The following is an 18,633-nucleotide window of genomic DNA, read 5'->3' on the forward strand; positions in this document are numbered from 1 at the left end:
GTTTGTATATGTGTTTTCAAAGCTGTGCAAATGAATCCAAACTATTTCTACTGGACCTTAAATGTTACGTCTGTCTTCGCCTTTGCTTTCTTCATAAATCCCGCCTTGCTTTCCCCATAAACTTTATCAGACATTCTTAGGAACAGAGATGCAATAATTCGTTCATTTCCATGGTACACTAAAACAGAAAGGAAAAAAGAACTAGTACAAGCAAACTATTGAGTATTTTCTAAATTGCTGCCTTAAAGGCCCTATAATTTGATGTCATGTGGTTACTGGTCTATTTCACTGATCCAGAGAACTACGAAGCTGCACAGAGGACTGTTCCTAGTGTTTCTTTTGCATTTCCAAAGTGTGATTGATGGCTAAAGATCAGAACACCTTCATGATCTTTCCTATAATTTTTCAAAGAAGGGAGGAGCAATCCCCACTCCTTATCAGAAGTTACAGTGTGAAAATTCCTTCATATCTTGGACATGAAAAAGAGAAATGATACTGAGTTCAAATGCTATCTACCTAGCTATTACAATTTTATCCTGCAGTCTCACCATGGAACTCAGAGCAGCATACATGGTTCTGCCTTCCCCATTTGGTTCCTGTGAGGCAGATTATTCTGAGAGACTGTGACTGGCCTGAGGTTTCATGTGAGCTTCATGGCAGAGTGGGATTTGAATTTAGATCCTAGTCTAACAATCACCACTACACCACCACTCTGTCTCTGATCTCTTTTGCCTGAGGCTGGGCTATTGACTATTTCTGAAAAACAAAACCAGTCTCCCCATGTAGCTTAATAATTGTAATAACATTATTCTTAATTGCAACTAGTTCCCCTTGTCTCTTTCAAGTCCATAAGTGTGAGAGCCAGTATAGTGCAGCAGATAGAACATTAGGCTAAGATTAGGAAGACCCAGGTTCAAAACTGCACTCTACCATGGAAGTTTGCAGGGTGACCTTGGGTTATTCACACACTCTTGGCCTAATTTAACTCACAAGATTGTGAGGATAAAATGGAGGAGGTAAGAACAATAGAAGCCACTCTGGGTCCCCATTGGGGAAAAAGGCATTTGAAATTATTTTGGATGATTGGGTCAATGGGGGAATAACTGTACAAGTATATTGCCTCTCCTGTATAACCCCGAAACCTGATGAGGACAGAGGAAGAGTATTGCCTCTCCCTATGGAGCCATCCAGCATCAGGGTTGGAGGGCATTTTGGCTTCACTGTAATCCTGTCCTTCAGGGTCAACACAGATGTGTTGTGAGGAGATCCATGAATGGAGCACCCACAGATGTCTTTTCAGTCTTAATAGCACCTGCAGAGAAAACTGGATGAGGGTTACTGCACTTTTTCTGCATTTTAATTGCCCATATGTTTTGATATGTTTCCTTTTTAGGTCCACTGCAACTCTAGGGAGTCTATGGAGGTCAGAAAATGACACAGGGGATGGGCTTCAATCCCCTCCCTAGTGCCTTGGTCTCTTGTCCATGCCACCTCCACCCTCAACAGCTGCTTTTAAACCTGAAGAAATCTTCATGAAAACAGTACTCTTCCCTCTCTTCAGAGCAGTTTAGTTTGGCTATTAGCACTTTAAAGGAGAAAACAAATGTTTTTAAAAGACAGATTTCTTTCTAAAAAATTAATATAAAAAATGAAGGATTAACAGACTCACTCACCATGTTCCCACTTGGCCATGAGGCAAAATGAGGCTGCAGGAGACATTTACATTCTGTAGAGACAGGCAATCATTGTCTCTTGTGTTTGAGCCCTAAGGGCTGCTCTTTTCTCTGGAAATCAGTGGGTGCGATCAGACAAGCAGTTTTGTCCACCATAGCCACCCCTGCCCTCTGGATTAAATGGGCACAATCACTTGTGCACATCCGGCCCCTGTGCCCCACTTATCCTTATCTTGTGCTACAACTACTCCCACATGGACTAACTAGCCACTGGCTAAATTCTGCTGTCTTTCTGGTGAAGTGCTTCCATGGCAGGTTTCCAGACATCTGATTGCCCTGGCGCACCATGGAAACACATGAGCAGTGTGATCGTTACACTCCATTCCCAGCATGTCCTCCCCCCCACAATCCCACTCTAAGGTGCGCTTTAGCACCCCCATAGAACTGGCCAAGAGCACGTGGTTACTTGTTTGCTTATGCGCACACACAGTGGAAATTAAAAAAAAAACACCCACCCCTGCTGCAGGTCTGTGTTTGTTGCATGTTAGCAATGTGAACAACCAACCACAGGCCCGCGGTGCTATGATGTTGGCTTAGGGGGCACTGTGTGATCAACATAAACTACTACAAACTCACTGGTTTTTTAAAAGCCGAGGTGGCAACCTGCCTGTCTGATTGCACCCAATGATAGTCCTTCATTGTGTGGAAGCAACTAAAGAGCTGAAATAAATGTTATTAACTACACAGGTTCATCATGGGAACTTGCAGCTATAACTGTAGCTGCTACTTCCTGGTGGCAACTGTGCAAGAGAATGAGGAATTCCATCCTTCTCCCCTGTACTGGTTTTTTTTTTGGGGGGGGGAGAGAGAAACTAAAACAGCCCAGGGACCCTGCGGTGGGGAGTTATTTACTCCATTGGGAGCCAGCACATGCACTGGATGCAGGACCGGATCTACATGTTTTTTTTTGGGGGGGGGGAATAAAAAAATGGCGCTCCCTTATGGGCCATTCTATTTTATGGTCCCATAGAATACAATGGGCTCCATACCCAATTTGGCGCCCCCCCTCTGTCGGCGCCCGGGGCAAGCACCCCCCTCTGCCCCTCCATAGATCCGGCCCTGATTGGATGCTTGCACTTCTGGATCTGCATAGAGAAAACAATGCTCCCGCCACTTGTCTCCAGGCTGTTTTAGCTGCTGAAAATGGGACAGAGGAAAAGGCAAGAATTTTTCTTTCTCCCATGCAGCGCTTCTAATCTAAATTAGGCTGTGTTGTGTATTTCCTTACAAGTTGCCACCAGATTCCCATGGAGAATTTGTGCAGTTTGTTACATCTAGTTAGGCTGCATGACACTTCACTGAGAGGTGGGAGCTAGACCTAACTTCCAATGATCCTAGTGCCTTAAACAGGTTCTCTTACTTCCAACAGTGTGTTTTGCTGTGTCTCATAGGTTGTTTTCGCACTCACCTTAATCAGCAGCGACGACCTTCTTCACCGCGCAGGATCTGCGTGGATTTCGCACTAATTGCCGCGGAGCACCCAGAAGAGCCGGATAGTCCCGGCGCTTTTGCGGCGCAAACGGAAACTGCGCAGTGAAGAGGGTCGTCGCTGCTGATTAAGGTGAGTGCGAAAACGACCATAGAGTTCTTTGGTAGACACTGAAACATAAGACAGCCCTCGACTGCATAGTTCTATCTTGGATACTGTTTCTTGATGCTGCTCAAGTATGATGACATCTTGGGAACTAGGTTTCCTGAGCATTCTATTTAACAGCTTTAGCACAATATCAGTTCATGTCTTTCCACTCGGAGAAAGTATTTGATGTGGGAATCTTTCTATATGAATCACCTACTAGGTACTGCTAATGATAACCTGATTTTTTTTTTAATTCAGTCAGTTGTATATTATAAATGGTCTTAATCCAGGTAAATTTTAATGCAAAGTTTGTTAAATATCCACACCAACCTTCCGGACTTGTCTTCATTGTGTGTGAGGTTGGGGAAGCATTAGTGTGCTTCCTTTGTACTTATTATTGCAGGTACTTGTTATTGCAGAATGGAAGACACAACACAGTGTTAGATTTGCAGTAACATCTCTTCATCTGTCCACCTCACTGACCCTTGTTATTAAAGTTGCAGACAGTTTGGTGCAAAATAGAACCATTTCTTGCCCTGTTCTCCTCCTCCATTACAACAGTGCATCTATGGTTTCTTTGGAGGTGAACCAGGAGCCAAATCAGACAGTAGCAGTACTCCTAGGACAGGGGTGTCAAACATGTGACCTGGGGGCCGAATCAGGCCTCCAGAGGGTTCCAATCAGGCCCCTGAGCAACTGGCTGTTGTCTGCTTCCTTCTCCCTCTTTCTTGCTTCCTTCTGTTTGCTTTTCGATGCTTGCTCAATCGCACAGGAGCCACAGAGCAAAACCTCTATTTTCTACATTGGCTGAGGGTCCTCCCTTGGGGAGGAAGTGGGGAGAGCTTGCTTTGTCAGGCTCTCTCAATTGCACAGCAGAGCTACTGAGCCAAGCCATTGTTGACTGAGGCTCCTCCCCCTCCTGGTTCCCTGGGGAAGGAAGGAAAGAGCCAGAGCTTCCTTTGCCCAGTTCCCTGGATCCAATGGGAGAGATACAAAGAAAGCACCCTTAAGACCAATGAGTGCTAATATTTTAAGCCTGTTTGATTTTAAGTTTTTTTTAAAAAAAATTGTTGTGTTTGTCTGTGTCCTTTATAAAGTTTATATCTCCACTACCTGGCATTATATTTCATGACGCACATGGCCCAGCCCAGCAAGGTCTCATTTATGTCAGATCCATCCCTCATAACAAATTAGTTCAACACCCCGTCCTAGGATGTTTATACTCATATTGATTAAGTGTGAATGCAATGAATGTGTCTGCAAATCCACATATGCTACAGGCACCTTTGGTGGGAGCTGTGGTGGGCTGCAGCTCCCAGCTGACTGAGTTCACCTCCACGTTATATGCAAAGTAGCTTTAGAATGGAAAACAGAAAACCTCTACATTATTTAAGGCTGTTGATATATTCTGGATTTTTCATTTTCTGTACAACACACTGAAAGGGTGTTTTGCAGGGCTGCGTGGAACATGCAGGAAGCACTGATGAAGCTTCCATTCTTTTTTTCTCCTGTCCTGTAGGATCTTTAGTGCAGACTTTTCCCCGAGATGTCAGGGTATGACCTTTCTGAATGTGCAGATTGGTGCACTCTTTTGATTTCTGTTTTAGTTCTTGCTGGCATGCTTGAGTAGCATGGGCGTGTGCCACACAGGAATGACCAGTCAGAGGCTTATGCATGAATGACTATAATAGCCTGGCTCTATTTTCTTGAACTGTACTAAGTTTCTCACTTGGCTTTATTTGCTGCTTCCAAGGGGATCAAGGTAACTCTTTCCGTGTTGTCCTGTTTTACCAATCTTTACAGTGACTGTGTTGACCTGCTTGAGTTGTCATCATTTTGTTTGGCTTGCTGTTTTTCTTGCCAAGTTGGTTGCAGCACAGTATAGCTACATGATGTTATAGTAAACATCGTGGTGTTATGGTGGTAAATATAGTAATTAGCCACCTTCTTGTTAAGAAGCTGTGTTTTAAACCATGCCTGCAACTCTAAGATCACTGCTGGGTGATTTTGTACCTCACTATTATTACTCCTCTAACAGTTTTGAAGAATTGTTCAGTGTATAAATGCTTTATCATCCTCATTTATTTTGCTGTAAATAATATAACCAGTCTCATAATATGTGAAGCATTTCTCATAAAATACTTGATCAGTTTTTTGTAAAGAAGACTGAGTTATAATTTGCTTCCTCCATTATTCCTATTGGGGTAAACCACTCCTAGTAAAAAACCCTAAATCTTAAAGAAAACAGAGGTCTTGTTCAGCTCCAAGTTCCACAATTATGGCAGCTTGAAAAAAGGTTGTCACATGTGTTGAGTGAAATTCCCCCACCATCCTCCGATTGGGAAGCCCTTATCAATATAGAGTGAAGCACAGCAAGTTTCTAAATACCCTTAGACCTCCCTCCCCTCTGTACCTACCGCAGGTGGTAACTGATCTCCTGGGCTGGTGTCTGTCTCCTCCATTTTCTGTAGACAAAGGGAAAGGGCCAGCCCAATGCTTCCATATATTCTCACCCATGGGCTGGTGCTCCTTGCCCTGCATGAGGTCCCTGGCATGCAAGAAGAGTGGCTCTCCATTTCTGCTGGCCACAGTCAGCACCCTCACCTCTGCTTCTTCACGGGGTGGGGGATGGAATTGCTTTGGCATAATTATAGCCACTGTAGCAGCCACCTGTACTGCATACTCTATTCCTGATTCATCCGCTCTTTCCTCTGTGTGAAACACAAGCCCAAAACTATTAACATTTAAGAAATGTGGAGGTGCTACTCCATTTCTCAACTTGCCTTTCCATTTCTAGAAACTGGCCCTCTTCCAAGATCCTCTGCAGATGTGCATGGTTTTAAACATGGTTGATTCAGCAAAATAACTCCTGCTGTGAGAATCAAGAAGCTGAAATATATGGCATCCAACTATATTATAAATTAGTCTTAAAAATGAAATGAAAAAGATCTCCACTGTTGGAAATAAGGTGTAGGACTGGACTGTATGAACCTTTGATATGATCCCAAAGGATTGTAGGGGTGGGGGGTTATGTTCTGAAAAATTGTTTTGGAGTCATTTCTGGAAAACCAAGAAATGAAGAATAGATTACATCAGGGAAAGAAAACAGTTCAAGCTCAACATCTCTTGACTGAATCTCATATTCTTCTATAAATCGTTAAATATGGATCTTTCAATTTGGATTGAAACTGGTGCAGTGAAAGGGGAGGGAGTTAACCCTTTCCCCTACACCATTTTCCCAGTTCAAATTGTGAGCATTCCTATGCATACCTGGAATTGCTGTTTGCTGTGTGAGAGAAAACATACAAGAATCCATATTGGAGGGGGGGGGGCATGATTTGAATCTGGAAAACAGTATGAGTGAGAAGTCTGTCTCCAGCTGCTGCTTTTGACTTTGAACACCAACATCCCTCGTGGACTTCTGATTACAGATCTCCTTGCATTTTGTCTAGTTTGATCTCCTTATGAGAAAGGGCATTCAGGTTAATCTTCATTCCCACCACACACCACATTTTCATGTATTTCCATGTAGCCTTCTGTTCTGTTAGCATTAATGGCTACTAATATTTAGAGAGGCCTTCAGTAAGTTTCCAGCTATGTGTTTGTCTTTTCTGGTTGGGGTATGTGATTATAATTATAGTTGTTTGCTCTGCCGCCATTAATTGCTGGAGCACTTGAGACAAGAAACTGACTCATTGACATGTATCCATGTGATAAAGCAAAGGTATAACTGCGCCTAAATTAAATGCTCAATAAATAACATACAAAGCGGAGGCCTTGCTAGTAATGTGCCACCTGTGCCTGGCAACAAGTCTGCAAAAAAAACAAGTAATGTTCAACAGCTCAGAAGCTACTTATGTTACCAGAGATATATACATGGTCCCTGTAAAAAAAAAAAGGGGGGGGGACTCTTAATTGGCATAATCCAATTTTTGGACAGAACAAAATACAATTACCTGTAACAACTTCATTTCATACCAAACTTTTGTTTGCAAATGTGGACAACTAGATCCATACAAAATATACCAAATGTAATAGAGTGGTTGGTTCTTGTTAGGTTCCTGTTAGATCAAAATGCAGATTGTAGGAGAGGTTGCTGGGAATCCTACAATTTTACATATACACAAGACACTGGAAAGGTGTTCACTTCAAAGCAGCCTCTTCTCAGGGAAGGGTCATAGCTTTGCAGGACAGCACATATGTTCCATTCAGAAGGTCCCAGGTTCAGTCCTTGGCATCTGTAGCCCAGTAGTTCTCAGGTAGCTGGCGCAGGAAAAGCCTGTGCCCAGGACCCTTGAAAGGAAGAGTAGAAAATTGTGATGTTCTGCCTGCACACTGGGGCTTTTTCAAGCCTCACCCCACCACAGCCTCTTGAGCCTCCTGAAAAGCCTCCCCTGAAGACCAAGGGACCCTCTAAAGCACAGGGTGGCCCAGAGGCTATAACTGGACACCACACACAGAACAAACAGCTTAGCTTAAAAGGCAACTCCTTTTCCAGGCATCTTTGGCTCCTGGCCCAAGTTTCCATGGCATTACTGTTGATTTGCACAGCTGCAATTCTAAAATGACGTGGCCCAACTGCAGTTAAGTCTCCCAGCCTTTCTGCTGTTCTGACTTTTGTCTGCTGAAGATAAATCTTGAAAAAAGCACTAGAATCCTAACGCTGACCGAGATGAACACACACACCCCTCCAGGCTCTGGCTAGATGGCTTCATTGCACCATGCTGCAGTCAGCATGTAGAAGGTCTTTGTTTTCCTTTCATGCATACTGATGTTTATGTTTCACTGCACTTCTTTTTAGGCCACCAGTTAGCAGAGCTGCTCCTCAACCTGAGAAACTGCAAAAAAACAACGTCAACAAAAAAAGGAAACTGGTTGAGGTCAGAGTTCATCATTTCACTTTCATATCCATTCATTCCCTTTTAACACGCTGTGTTGCGCTGTAGTTATACAGGAGCCCAGCAGCCTCTTAAAGACTAACTAAAGTTATTTTGGCATCAGCTTTCATGAGTCAAAGCTCACATCATTAGAAGAAGACTCACAAATGCAGATTCTGGAACATCATTAGTCTTTAAGGTGCCCCAGAACCCCAGTTTAGTTTTCTTGTGTCAGACTGACATAATTGCTGCCCAAAATTATACACATTGACCTCATTACAATCCTCTCCCCCCAACACACACTCCAATATGAATGCGTTGTTAATGGCCTTGCCAATGTCATATCAAATTGTTATACAGAGCTACAAGGGAAGTTGCTGCAGGTTCATGGTGTATATTCATTTTGTGTGAGATTGATACTGTCAGCAACAGTAGTCTTGGTTATTACCATCTTTTCCAAATGGTCACCAGGATTTGCAGTTGGTCTAAGGTAGATAATGCATTCAGTAATTTGAATGGACTGATAGTCAGAGTTTACCTGGCTCCACCCCAATTCTGAATGTTTTTGGAATGCATATTCCTTTAGCACAGGCCACTCTCTCCTCTATTCAGCCAAACACCACCTATGAGCATGTTCTCTACTCTCCTATGAGTTAAACAATGCAATTGTACCTTTATCACTTCTGTAAAATGTCTGGCCTAAAAGATGTATGTTACTTTACTCTGTGACATTTTTCCTTATAGGAGTTGGCTTTAGATCATGTTTTTGGGTACCGTGGATTCGATTGTCGCAACAACCTTCATTACCTCAATGATGGTGCTGATATTATTTTCCATACCGCTGCAGCATGCATAGTTCAAAACCTTTCCACAGGTAATTCACAGAGCAACAAAACCAAAGTGGTTATTTTCCGGCCCTCTTGTATTTTGACAAGAGTTCCAATTTCGAGCTCTGTGCTGCATTTGGTTCACTCACGCAAGCGCACTTCCCTGCTTACTTCAGTGCTGGGAGTGCATTCCTGATACATAAACCACAGAGAAACCCTTGCATAGAGCCCTCTCAGCCCTACCTACCTCACAGGGTGTCTGTTGCGGGGGGGGGGGAGGTAAAGGAGATTGTGACCGCTCTGAGATTCAGAGTATAGGGTGGGATATAAATCCAATATCATCTTCTACTACTACTGCTGCTGCTGCTACTACTTTTTTTGTAGCATGAGGCATGCATTGAAGATCCCAGTATGCATAACCTACCTAGACTATGTGGAAAACATATGTACCCGTTTTTCATTAATTCATATGAAGCAGACAGTTAGGCCAGAGGTGTCGAACTCATTTGTTATGAGGGCCGGATCTGACATAAGATCTTGTCAGGCTGGGCTATGTTGGGCCGGGCCATGTATATACCTATTTAAGATTAGGTAGCAGAGATAAACTTTTAAAGGACATAGACAAATATGAGTAAAGTTTTTAAAAAAAAAACACCTTAAAACATGCTTAAAACATTAGCATTTGTTGGTCTTAAGATGCTTTCTTGGTATTTCTCCCATGGGACCCAGGGAACTGGGCAGAAGCAGCTCTGGCTCTTTCCTTCCTTCCCTAGACTAGAGGACCAGGAGGGGGAGAAGCCTTAACCAATGGAGAAAATCAAGGTTTTGCTCTGTAGCTCCTGTGCATTTGAGCAAGCCTGACAAAGCAAGCTGAGATGCAGAAGGAAGGAAGAGAAGAGAAGGAAGCAGACAAGAACCAGTTGCTTGGGGGGCTGATAGGAGCCCTCCAGGGGCCTGATTCAGCCCTCAGGCCACATGTTTGGCACCCCTGGGTTAGGTTATTAGTCATCTAGCCTGGTATGATCTATGATTGCAGAAGCTGAAACAGAAAATGGGTCCTTCCTAGCACCCTTTCCTGGAAATCCTTCAAATGGCAATGTCAGGAGTAGAAGCTGGAGCCTTACTCATACAAAGCATTTTGAGTCAATAATGGAAAACCATAGATCATTAGAGCATGTTAAAGTATGGCATAATCAGGTTTATCATAAATACTGAACAGATGTTAGTTGAAATAGTCTAAAATTATTTTTATTCCAAATCTAAACTGTATCATAATTGCGATGGCTGTTTCCCTTCCCATCTTTCCCCCTTACAAGAGCTCTTTTTTTGTAGAACAGAATTACTTGAAAATATGTAATCAATACAAGCTCTGTTTAGATACTGTTCTAAACTAAAATCTTTCTGCGCAATTGCATAGGAAGCCAGACTTTCTACCTGGAACATACAGATGACATCCTCTGCCTGACTGTAAATCAGCACCCGAAGTATAAAAACATTGTGGCAACCAGCCAGATTGGTAGGTTCACAGTAAAATTAAAATAAAGGGACTTTAAGTTATTGTGCTTGTTCTTTGTGGAACTGGACAGTGCAGTTCCCTCTAAAACAACATTGTTCCAACATGTTTTTAAGAACTAAGAGGAGAGTGCTGTCAACTGCCTAGAAGCCAGGTATATTTATATTACTATCATTGCACTTTGTGAGACATTGACCTAGGCCATCACCATATCTGGAAACAATGAGAAACCATGAAGAACTATGGGATGCTGACCATCTATTTATTTATTTATTTTATACATTACATATCAGCAGATATAGCACCAAAGAAATTAATTTTATGTATTTGGTTTTAATAATTGCTTAATGTTCGTTATTATTTTATATTAATATTGTCTTATAATAGATTATTGTATTTTATCATGTTATTATGCTGTTAGCCACCCTGAGCCTGTTCCCAGGGAGGGTGGGATACACATAGAAATAAATAAATAATCATCCTTTTCTACTATTCAGTTGCCACCTTTATTTCTAAGCCCAATATAAGGATCCTGTCTAGCTCCACACCAGCTAATATGCTATGCAGTGGTTCCCAGGGACTGGGTTATCTGTGATCCTTTCCAGATCTAGGATTCACTGAGTTGCAAGCACTGCCAGAACTCATGTGAAATCACTCGTGTGGCATAAAGAGGCAGAGCCAGAGTTACCATGTCACCATCGTCAAGGCTCATTTAATTCTTTATATAACCATAGGAATTGTAAGTGCAGAACTAATGATTTTGCCAAAAAGAGGGCTGCTCCTCAGAGAGAGAGATAAAGAAACCACTATTGCATATTTCTGAGTGCAGACCAGGGCTTGAAAGTGTGTTGGCAGGATCTTATGGTTCAAACATTTGACCGGGCTCTGCGAATGTGGTGTTCAGAGTCAGATCCTAGATAAATGGGAGCCTTGGCAAGTCTCAACAGCAGTCAAGACCAATGCTGTTGTTTCTCTTGGTGGGTGGAATTGTCTCTCCAGAGGGGAGGTGGTGGTGGGAGGAGTGCACGGGCATTCAGGAGACTGGCTCCTGATCTCTTGACTCTGGTTAAGAGGGAGCCACCATTACTCCTACATCAGCTCTCCCTGGATATCTTATGGTCAAAAAAATTCATAGAATTTGGACCAATGTTTGGTATTTATAAGAGGAAAGAAATCACTGTGTCAGATTTATAATTCAACAATATTCCTGCCTCTCTTTGTTTTGTTGTTCATTTATTTAATCCATACTCATGTTGGATTTCGTTTTTTGATTTGGTGCTTCCTTCTGATGCTGATGCTGAGCACTCCAGCATTAGAAACACGACTTATTTTAGCTATTATTTTCCCTTGGTGCTTTCTCATTTGCCATTGCCCACACCATGCAGGTGATATGACAGAACTTCCAGGTAAGGCAGTTCTCTCCTTTGAGTCCTAGTCCACAAAGTCCCGTCAGAACTGTTCATGTTCCCTTGTTGTATCTTTGTCAATAGCAGATACAAGTTAAACATCATCCAATTAATTTTTTTCTTGCGTGTATGTGTGTGTCAGTCTCTCCATAAATGTTTCATTATTATTTTAGAACTTGCCTCATTTTGTAAACTGCGCTATTTCTCCCAACCTGCCATGTTTGTTCCATGAGATAGTATTATTATTCTATGTGGCTCTTATGCTTGGGGAAGGGTGGAGATGTTTTAAATTGTCTGTTTGCCTGCCTTATTCTTGATAAAGATTACCAGTCTCAGAAAATTCACAGCTTTAAATAGTTCCTTTTTGATTGCTCCTTTAAAAAAAAAAAAATCCAGGTACAACTCCTTCTGTCCACATATGGGATGCTATGACTAAGGAGACTCTGTCTGTGCTGCGCTGTTTTCATTCAAAAGGAGTGAACTATGTCAATTTCAGTGCTACTGGCAAACTCCTGGTGTCTGTAGGAGTGGATCCAGAACATACAATCACAGTTTGGAGGTGGCAGGAAGGTGGGTTTACAATTCTTGTTCTTATTATCCTGCCCTTATTAAAAATTAACATGTGCTAAGGAAGCTAGCATGATCTTGTCAGATCTTGGAAGCTAAGCAGAGTCAAGCAGTATCTGGATTGGAGACTTCCAAAGAATACCAGGGCTGTGATGTAGAGGCAGGCAATGGCAAATCACTACCTCTCTCTTGCCTTGAAAAACCCTTCAGGGTCTCTATAAGTCAGCTTTGACTTGACAACAACAAAAATGAAGCGAGCAATATTTGACTGGTTTCTTCCATCTCCTTATTTTGGCAAGATCCACACATGCTGCAGAATGAGGTGGCAGAATATTAAGGAGGTTGAAGTAAATTCAAACTATAAGTGGGATGCCACCTTTGAATCCTCTCCTACATAAAAAGGCTCCTTGCAAAAAGAAAAGCAGTGCATTACTGGGAAAGATTCTAGCATTGTCATTTGCCTTCACTTCTTTTCTGTTTGCAGGAGGTCTTAATGTAGAGGAATGTTCAAGAACATGATTTCCCATTTGCACTCTGAAGTGGCACAGGCTGTTCCACTACCTCATTCTTTGCATGTGTAGACCAGAGGCCTGCCTTTATGGCTGGAGACAGATAATTTTTTTCAGAGAGCTGAATGTGATATAATAAGAGCTTTGTGGCTCATAGTATGCATACTTTTGTCCTGTTCCATTCCCCCTACCCCCCACATCAAACAGAATTTGCTGAGTTTTGTGATTCTTTTAACATATGCCCCTAACAATGGTTAACATACTTATGAAAAATTAAATTAGTTTTTCTGATTTCCACAGGAGCTAAAATTGCAAGCAGAGGAGGCCACCTGGAAAGGATCTTTGTTGTAGAATTCCGTCCAGACTCAGATACTCAGTTTGTGTCTGTTGGAGTAAAACACATGAAATTCTGGACTTTGGCTGGAAGTGCTTTGCTCTATAAAAATGGAGTCATTGGTTCATTGGAAGATGCCAAAATGCAAACCATGCTTTCTGTGGCCTTTGGAGCTGTAAGTTCATATTTTTACACAGGAAATCGGGGCGACAGATCTTAGTTACTGAAACTGTTAATTTTTGTGCAAATGGCATTCTGTCTTAGTAGCCTTTGTTAACAAGAAACTACTGTGTAAAAACTACTGTGTTGAGCACCAGTGTCCCCCATCCAATTGACATTGTTTGATAATTAGGCATAATGGACTTAAACAACCCAATAGGTGCTTAGCTGAAGATAAGATTCTACGTTATGTGCAATATGGAGAAGATACCCAAAAAGGCATCCCCATATCATCTTCTCCCTTTGTTCCTCATACCATGTAGGATTGCTTCCCCAGTGTGGTGCATTTATCTGCCCTCACCAGCAGCAGCCAATAATGCCAAACAGGTGTGGAAAAAACACCCAGGCCAGGATTATAGCCCTAAACTATTACAGATTTCTTCAGCAAGTTTGGAATAGAAAATTCTTTACCTTAAATGGCTTGGATCCAGATGTACCATTACTCCTAGAGGTAGTGATGTCTGCTCACAGAAATAATGTTTTATCCCATGAGCTAGACCATTGCTCAAGGGACGTGAAACTACTGCCAGAGATGTTTTCAGCTTGTCCAAGAGCTTGGACAAGTTATAGCTCATGTAAGTGATCTGCCTTAGAATCAATTAGAGCCTATTTCTTACAGTAATCACATGAACTTTTTATGCAAGCTGTTACACGGGCCTTTGCAGACTGTGCTAGTGGCTATTTGACTTCCCCTTGAGGTTCTTTGAATCCAACCCTAAACATCTTATTAATCCATACAACAGTCAGATGAGGTTATTAGTAATACTCCCATGTCTTTCTGTTGTCTGGTGGCTACTTCACAAAGAAAATCTTGTTGAAGTAAATTAAATAGAGAGGTAAGGTTCAAAGGTCAGACTGCTAGGGCAGAAGTGGTGGTCTTACTAATGTTTGAGCTTGGACAGAGCAGAGAAGGGAAAGAAAGATGAGACAGAGAAAGATGGATAGAAGCTGGAAGGACTTTAAGGATGAAGTTTAGAACTGGTAAAACTTGTCCTCACACAGTTTTATCTGATCTCTGCCAACCCCTACTGAATTACTATAGTAAAAAAAACTGACATTAAAAAGTTGTGAGAAATGTTCTTTATTTTACTATCAAAGCTTCTTTTTTACATAGCCATGATGCTAACAAACATATATCTGGAAGTCCTAATGATAACAGAAGCTACTTAACAGTAAGATGACTCTGTTATGTAATCTGATATTTCAAGGGGCAAAATACATTTTGGGCCTTAGACCTTAGTATGAGAGGAAGCATGGTCCTGTGGCATACAGAAGCTGCCATCACTGGTCCAGAAGCTTGACCGCTGGTGCAGAGGACCAGCTTAACTAGATCAAGACATAATGGAGATGTACAATTAATGGCATTTACAAGGCAGACAGCTGTTGTTGTTGTTTCTTTCAGAACAATCTTACTTTCACTGGTGCCATCAACGGAGATGTGTATGTCTGGAAGGATCACTTTCTGATTCGGCTGGTGGCAAAAGCCCACACAGGCCCCGTCTTTACCATGTACACAACTCTTCGAGATGGCCTCATTGTTACTGGAGGGAAGGAGAGACCGTAAGAACCTATAACTTGTTTGTGTCTGCCGTTGCCTACCTACCCCTTTCTGCTTCAAAGAGAAATGCAAGTAACTAACTAGAATTGTGAAAGATTCTGACAAGCTGGATGAAGAAAAATACTGCCTCTTTCCTCTTTTCACTGCACCTCACAAAAAGCCATCTTTAAGGGGATGGCATGCCCTTAAAGCATGGAAGGTAATACAGGGAACTGTAGAAGAAAGGCATCCTAATCCTACATGCTTTTGGGGAAGCATAGAGGGGCTGCAGTGGAAAGGAACAGAGATCTCTTCCTTTTTTGGAAACAACTTTTTTGGAATGTCTTCTATTGGTCATGGAATGCTTCTTTAAAAGATACTCCATTTTTTTAGAATTAAACATTGACTTTCAGAAGTATTCTCTTTCAGACTATACAGCTGATAAGATCTGGCAAATTAAAACTGCCTCACATGATACAGCAAAAGAATGGCACCCAAGTTTCCCTTTCAGATCTCCTGAATCTTAGGTGATGTCTGAGAGATATTTGGGAGTCTGAAAACATGTGAGAAACATTTGCCTCACAGGCTTATTTACTGCATGGGATGCCCTTCAGACACATTACAGATAAAAGACATAACCTGTAGTGGAATCATGGGGACTTGGGCAAGTACATAATGGTTTGTGTTTTGGCTGGCTCCTTTTCAGAACAAAAGAAGGAGGTGCTGTAAAACTGTGGGACCAGGAGATGAAGCGCTGCCGAGCATTTCAGCTGGAGACAGGGCAGCTTGTGGAGTGTGTGCGGTCAGTGTGCAGAGGGAAGGTACATGAGGTCCTTATTTGCTGCCCTCGCAAGGGGCCCTCACTAATGATGTTGTGCATTATGTGAATCAGGAGAGTCTGAAGATCACATTAAATGTGTATGAAGCTAATTATGATGAGAAAGAGGCTGGCGGGGCTTATGGCAGGTTACAGTGGCTGCAGGCATGTCTCTAGTTATCCAGGGGCTTCTCCATATGAATTTCTGATCACAGATACACCATATGATTATTTTAGCTCAGGCGTGAAATTGATATAGCAAAGTTTTCTGTGAATTCAGAATGAGTACACATAGCTATTCACTGTTTGGCAGTCATTTGTGAACTCACCACAATATGTATGAACCAGGATTATTCATAATGTTCAGGTGAGACAAATTTTTACCATAATCCAGCAGTGGGTAAGAAAATTGGGGCAATGTGCTTTATGTAAAATGCATTTGACTTTTGACAAAGGGTATGAGGGCAAGTCCTCTCTTGTACATAACCATTGGTTAAACAACAGGAAGCAGCAAATACAGTTCTCAGCCTGGACAGTTCTCAGCATGGGATTTCCCAGGGATGTGCGCTTCCCCTCCCCCGACACACACAAATGATTTAGAATCAGAGGTAAACAGTAAAGTGACCAAATATGCTCATGACATCAATTTATTCCTCTTGGTGAAAACCAAACCACGTGTGAAGAGCTCCAAGAGAATTTAGTTTGGTGTAGTGGTTAAGTGCGCAGACTCTTATCTGGGAGAACTGGGTTTGATTCCCCACTTCTCCACTTACAGCTGCTGGAATGGCCTTGGGTTAGCCATAGCTCTGACAGAGGTTGTCCTTGAAAGGGCAGCTGCTTTGAGAGCCCTCTCAGCCCCACCCACCTCACAGGGTGTCTGTTGTGGGGGAGAAAGGTAAAGGAGATTGTGATCCGCTCTGAGTCTCTGATTCAGAGAGAAGGGAGAGGTATAAATCTGCAGTCTTCTTCTTCTAAATGGGCTGCAACTTGGCAGATGAGTTTTAGTGTAAGCAAATGTTGTTGTAATGAACAAAGTGGCAAAAAAACCATATCTACACTGTCAGGATATGAAGTGGTGGTGATGGATCAGGAAAAGATTCTCAGGGTCATGGTGAATATTCAGTGGAAATGTTACCTTGGTACAGCAGTGGTACAAAGAAGGCAAATTCTAGGCTAGGGATTATTGGGAAATAATTGAAATAGCTGATATCATAACAGAGAAGCATTTAAATGTCCCTTAGGGATGCCTAAAGTTCTCTGGATTGTGCTGTCCCCTACCCACACACACAAATCCTGTTTTTGCATCCTTAAGCCACCCCATAGAGCTGTTGTTGGCTTCGTTGTGAAACTTTTGTATAGCCACAGGAACATGATTTTTACAACAGAACCAACAGTAGCTCCATAGGTTGGTTTGAGGGCAGAAAAGCAGTGATGCTACAGCCACTTCTCCCCACATGCTGTGGTCACAAACAGAAAAGAGCTGGTGGCCACCTGAGAGTAACAGGACTCATATCATGTGTGATGCAGAGACCTCATTTTGTTCCCCAATAAACACAAGGACTTCATAATGTATTGATGGAGCCTTTCACTCTACATTCAGGCAGAAACTTTATAGCATCATCATCGCCTTAATCTGGTTTAACAGTAATTCTCTCCCTTTATTAAATCCTCGTATCTGCCTGGGGAGTGGGACTCCGTACCAAACAGAGGGTCTTTGAGAACTGATACAAAACCAATATAACTTTGTAATGTATATGTGCCTGCTGTGATGTTCTATAATATTGATTTTTGACTTTGTTTGAAACTTGAACAGGGCAAAATTTTGGTGGGGACCAAAGATGGGGAAATACTTGAAATTGGTGAAAAAAATGGTGCTTCAAACCTGCTGATTGACAGCCACATGGAAGGAGAGATTTGGGGCTTAGCTACTCATCCCTCCAAAGATATTTTTATCTCTGCTAGTAATGATGGAACTGCGAGGATCTGGGACCTTTGTGACAAAGTAAGAGACATTTGCACTTAAAGACATGCCCTCAAGATCACTTATGCCTGGCTTGTTTGGCCCTGATTGATGCTGTTGGGAAGCAGGTGGTTCCCCACTTCTGTGTAGCATCATCATGCTTCTGTGCACCCCAAACTGCTTTGATGTAATGTTTTGAAAAGGTCACAGCAAAGCCAGGGTGGCACCCAGGAGGATGGGAAAGTTCTGATCTTCCCAGTTCTATCCACACTGGTGCCGTTTTCCCTGCCCATGCAGTGGCCATCCCCTGCCACAGACAGTTGACATTATAGCATTATAATTATCTATCCAGTAGTTCCTCTGAATTCTTAGTTTTCATTTTTTATGTAAGTCTCTAGCCACTTTTGTCATGGATATTTGCCTTTCTCACTATATGTCTGCAACAAAGGGGCCCTTAAATGTTTTTAAATAAAAACTAGTAATTCAGAGAACGTGTAATTTTGTAGTAACGCTATACTGATATGTCAATTGCTGTTTTTAAAAAGAAATGTAAAAGCCTGCTAGTGCTCTGTAGGGGGTATGGCTACTGCAAGGTTCTGGGGTAGAAAAAATGTGGGGAAACAGGCTTTGTGGAAGCCCTGGTGCCACTGTGTTATATTACTAACAGCCATGGCAGCAGCAGAAAAACCATACAAGCCCATCCTGTGTGAAAGATATGCATGAAACAGGCTGTAGCTGCTATCAGTTTTGTTATCAAT

At 42.2% G+C, this 18,633-nt stretch overlaps 1 protein-coding gene across 7 annotated transcripts in view; it reads left to right on the forward strand.

Annotated features, from left to right (window-relative positions):
* Positions 1-18,633, forward strand: part of EML6 (EMAP like 6) — a 239,166-nt gene that overhangs the window by 203,684 nt on the left and 16,849 nt on the right. For 4 of the 7 annotated variants that reach the window (XM_060249187.1, XM_060249219.1, XM_060249227.1 and 1 more), the window contains 9 exons: positions 8,119-8,189; positions 8,931-9,060; positions 10,431-10,529; positions 11,912-11,932; positions 12,329-12,502; positions 13,309-13,517; positions 14,964-15,121; positions 15,805-15,919; positions 17,729-17,917. In XM_060249187.1, the coding sequence (XP_060105170.1) occupies positions 8,119-8,189; positions 8,931-9,060; positions 10,431-10,529; positions 11,912-11,932; positions 12,329-12,502; positions 13,309-13,517; positions 14,964-15,121; positions 15,805-15,919; positions 17,729-17,917 (1,166 nt within the window). Of the gene's footprint in view, positions 1-8,110; positions 8,190-8,930; positions 9,061-10,430; positions 10,530-11,911; positions 11,933-12,328; positions 12,503-13,308; positions 13,518-14,963; positions 15,122-15,804; positions 15,920-17,728; positions 17,918-18,633 lie in introns of all 7 variants that reach the window. The other 3 variants (XM_060249195.1, XM_060249202.1, XM_060249210.1) reach the window with 3 other exon arrangements.

The sequence above is a fragment of the Heteronotia binoei genome, chromosome 1 (genome assembly GCF_032191835.1).
Source record: "Heteronotia binoei isolate CCM8104 ecotype False Entrance Well chromosome 1, APGP_CSIRO_Hbin_v1, whole genome shotgun sequence".
NCBI lineage: Eukaryota > Metazoa > Chordata > Lepidosauria > Squamata > Gekkonidae > Heteronotia > Heteronotia binoei.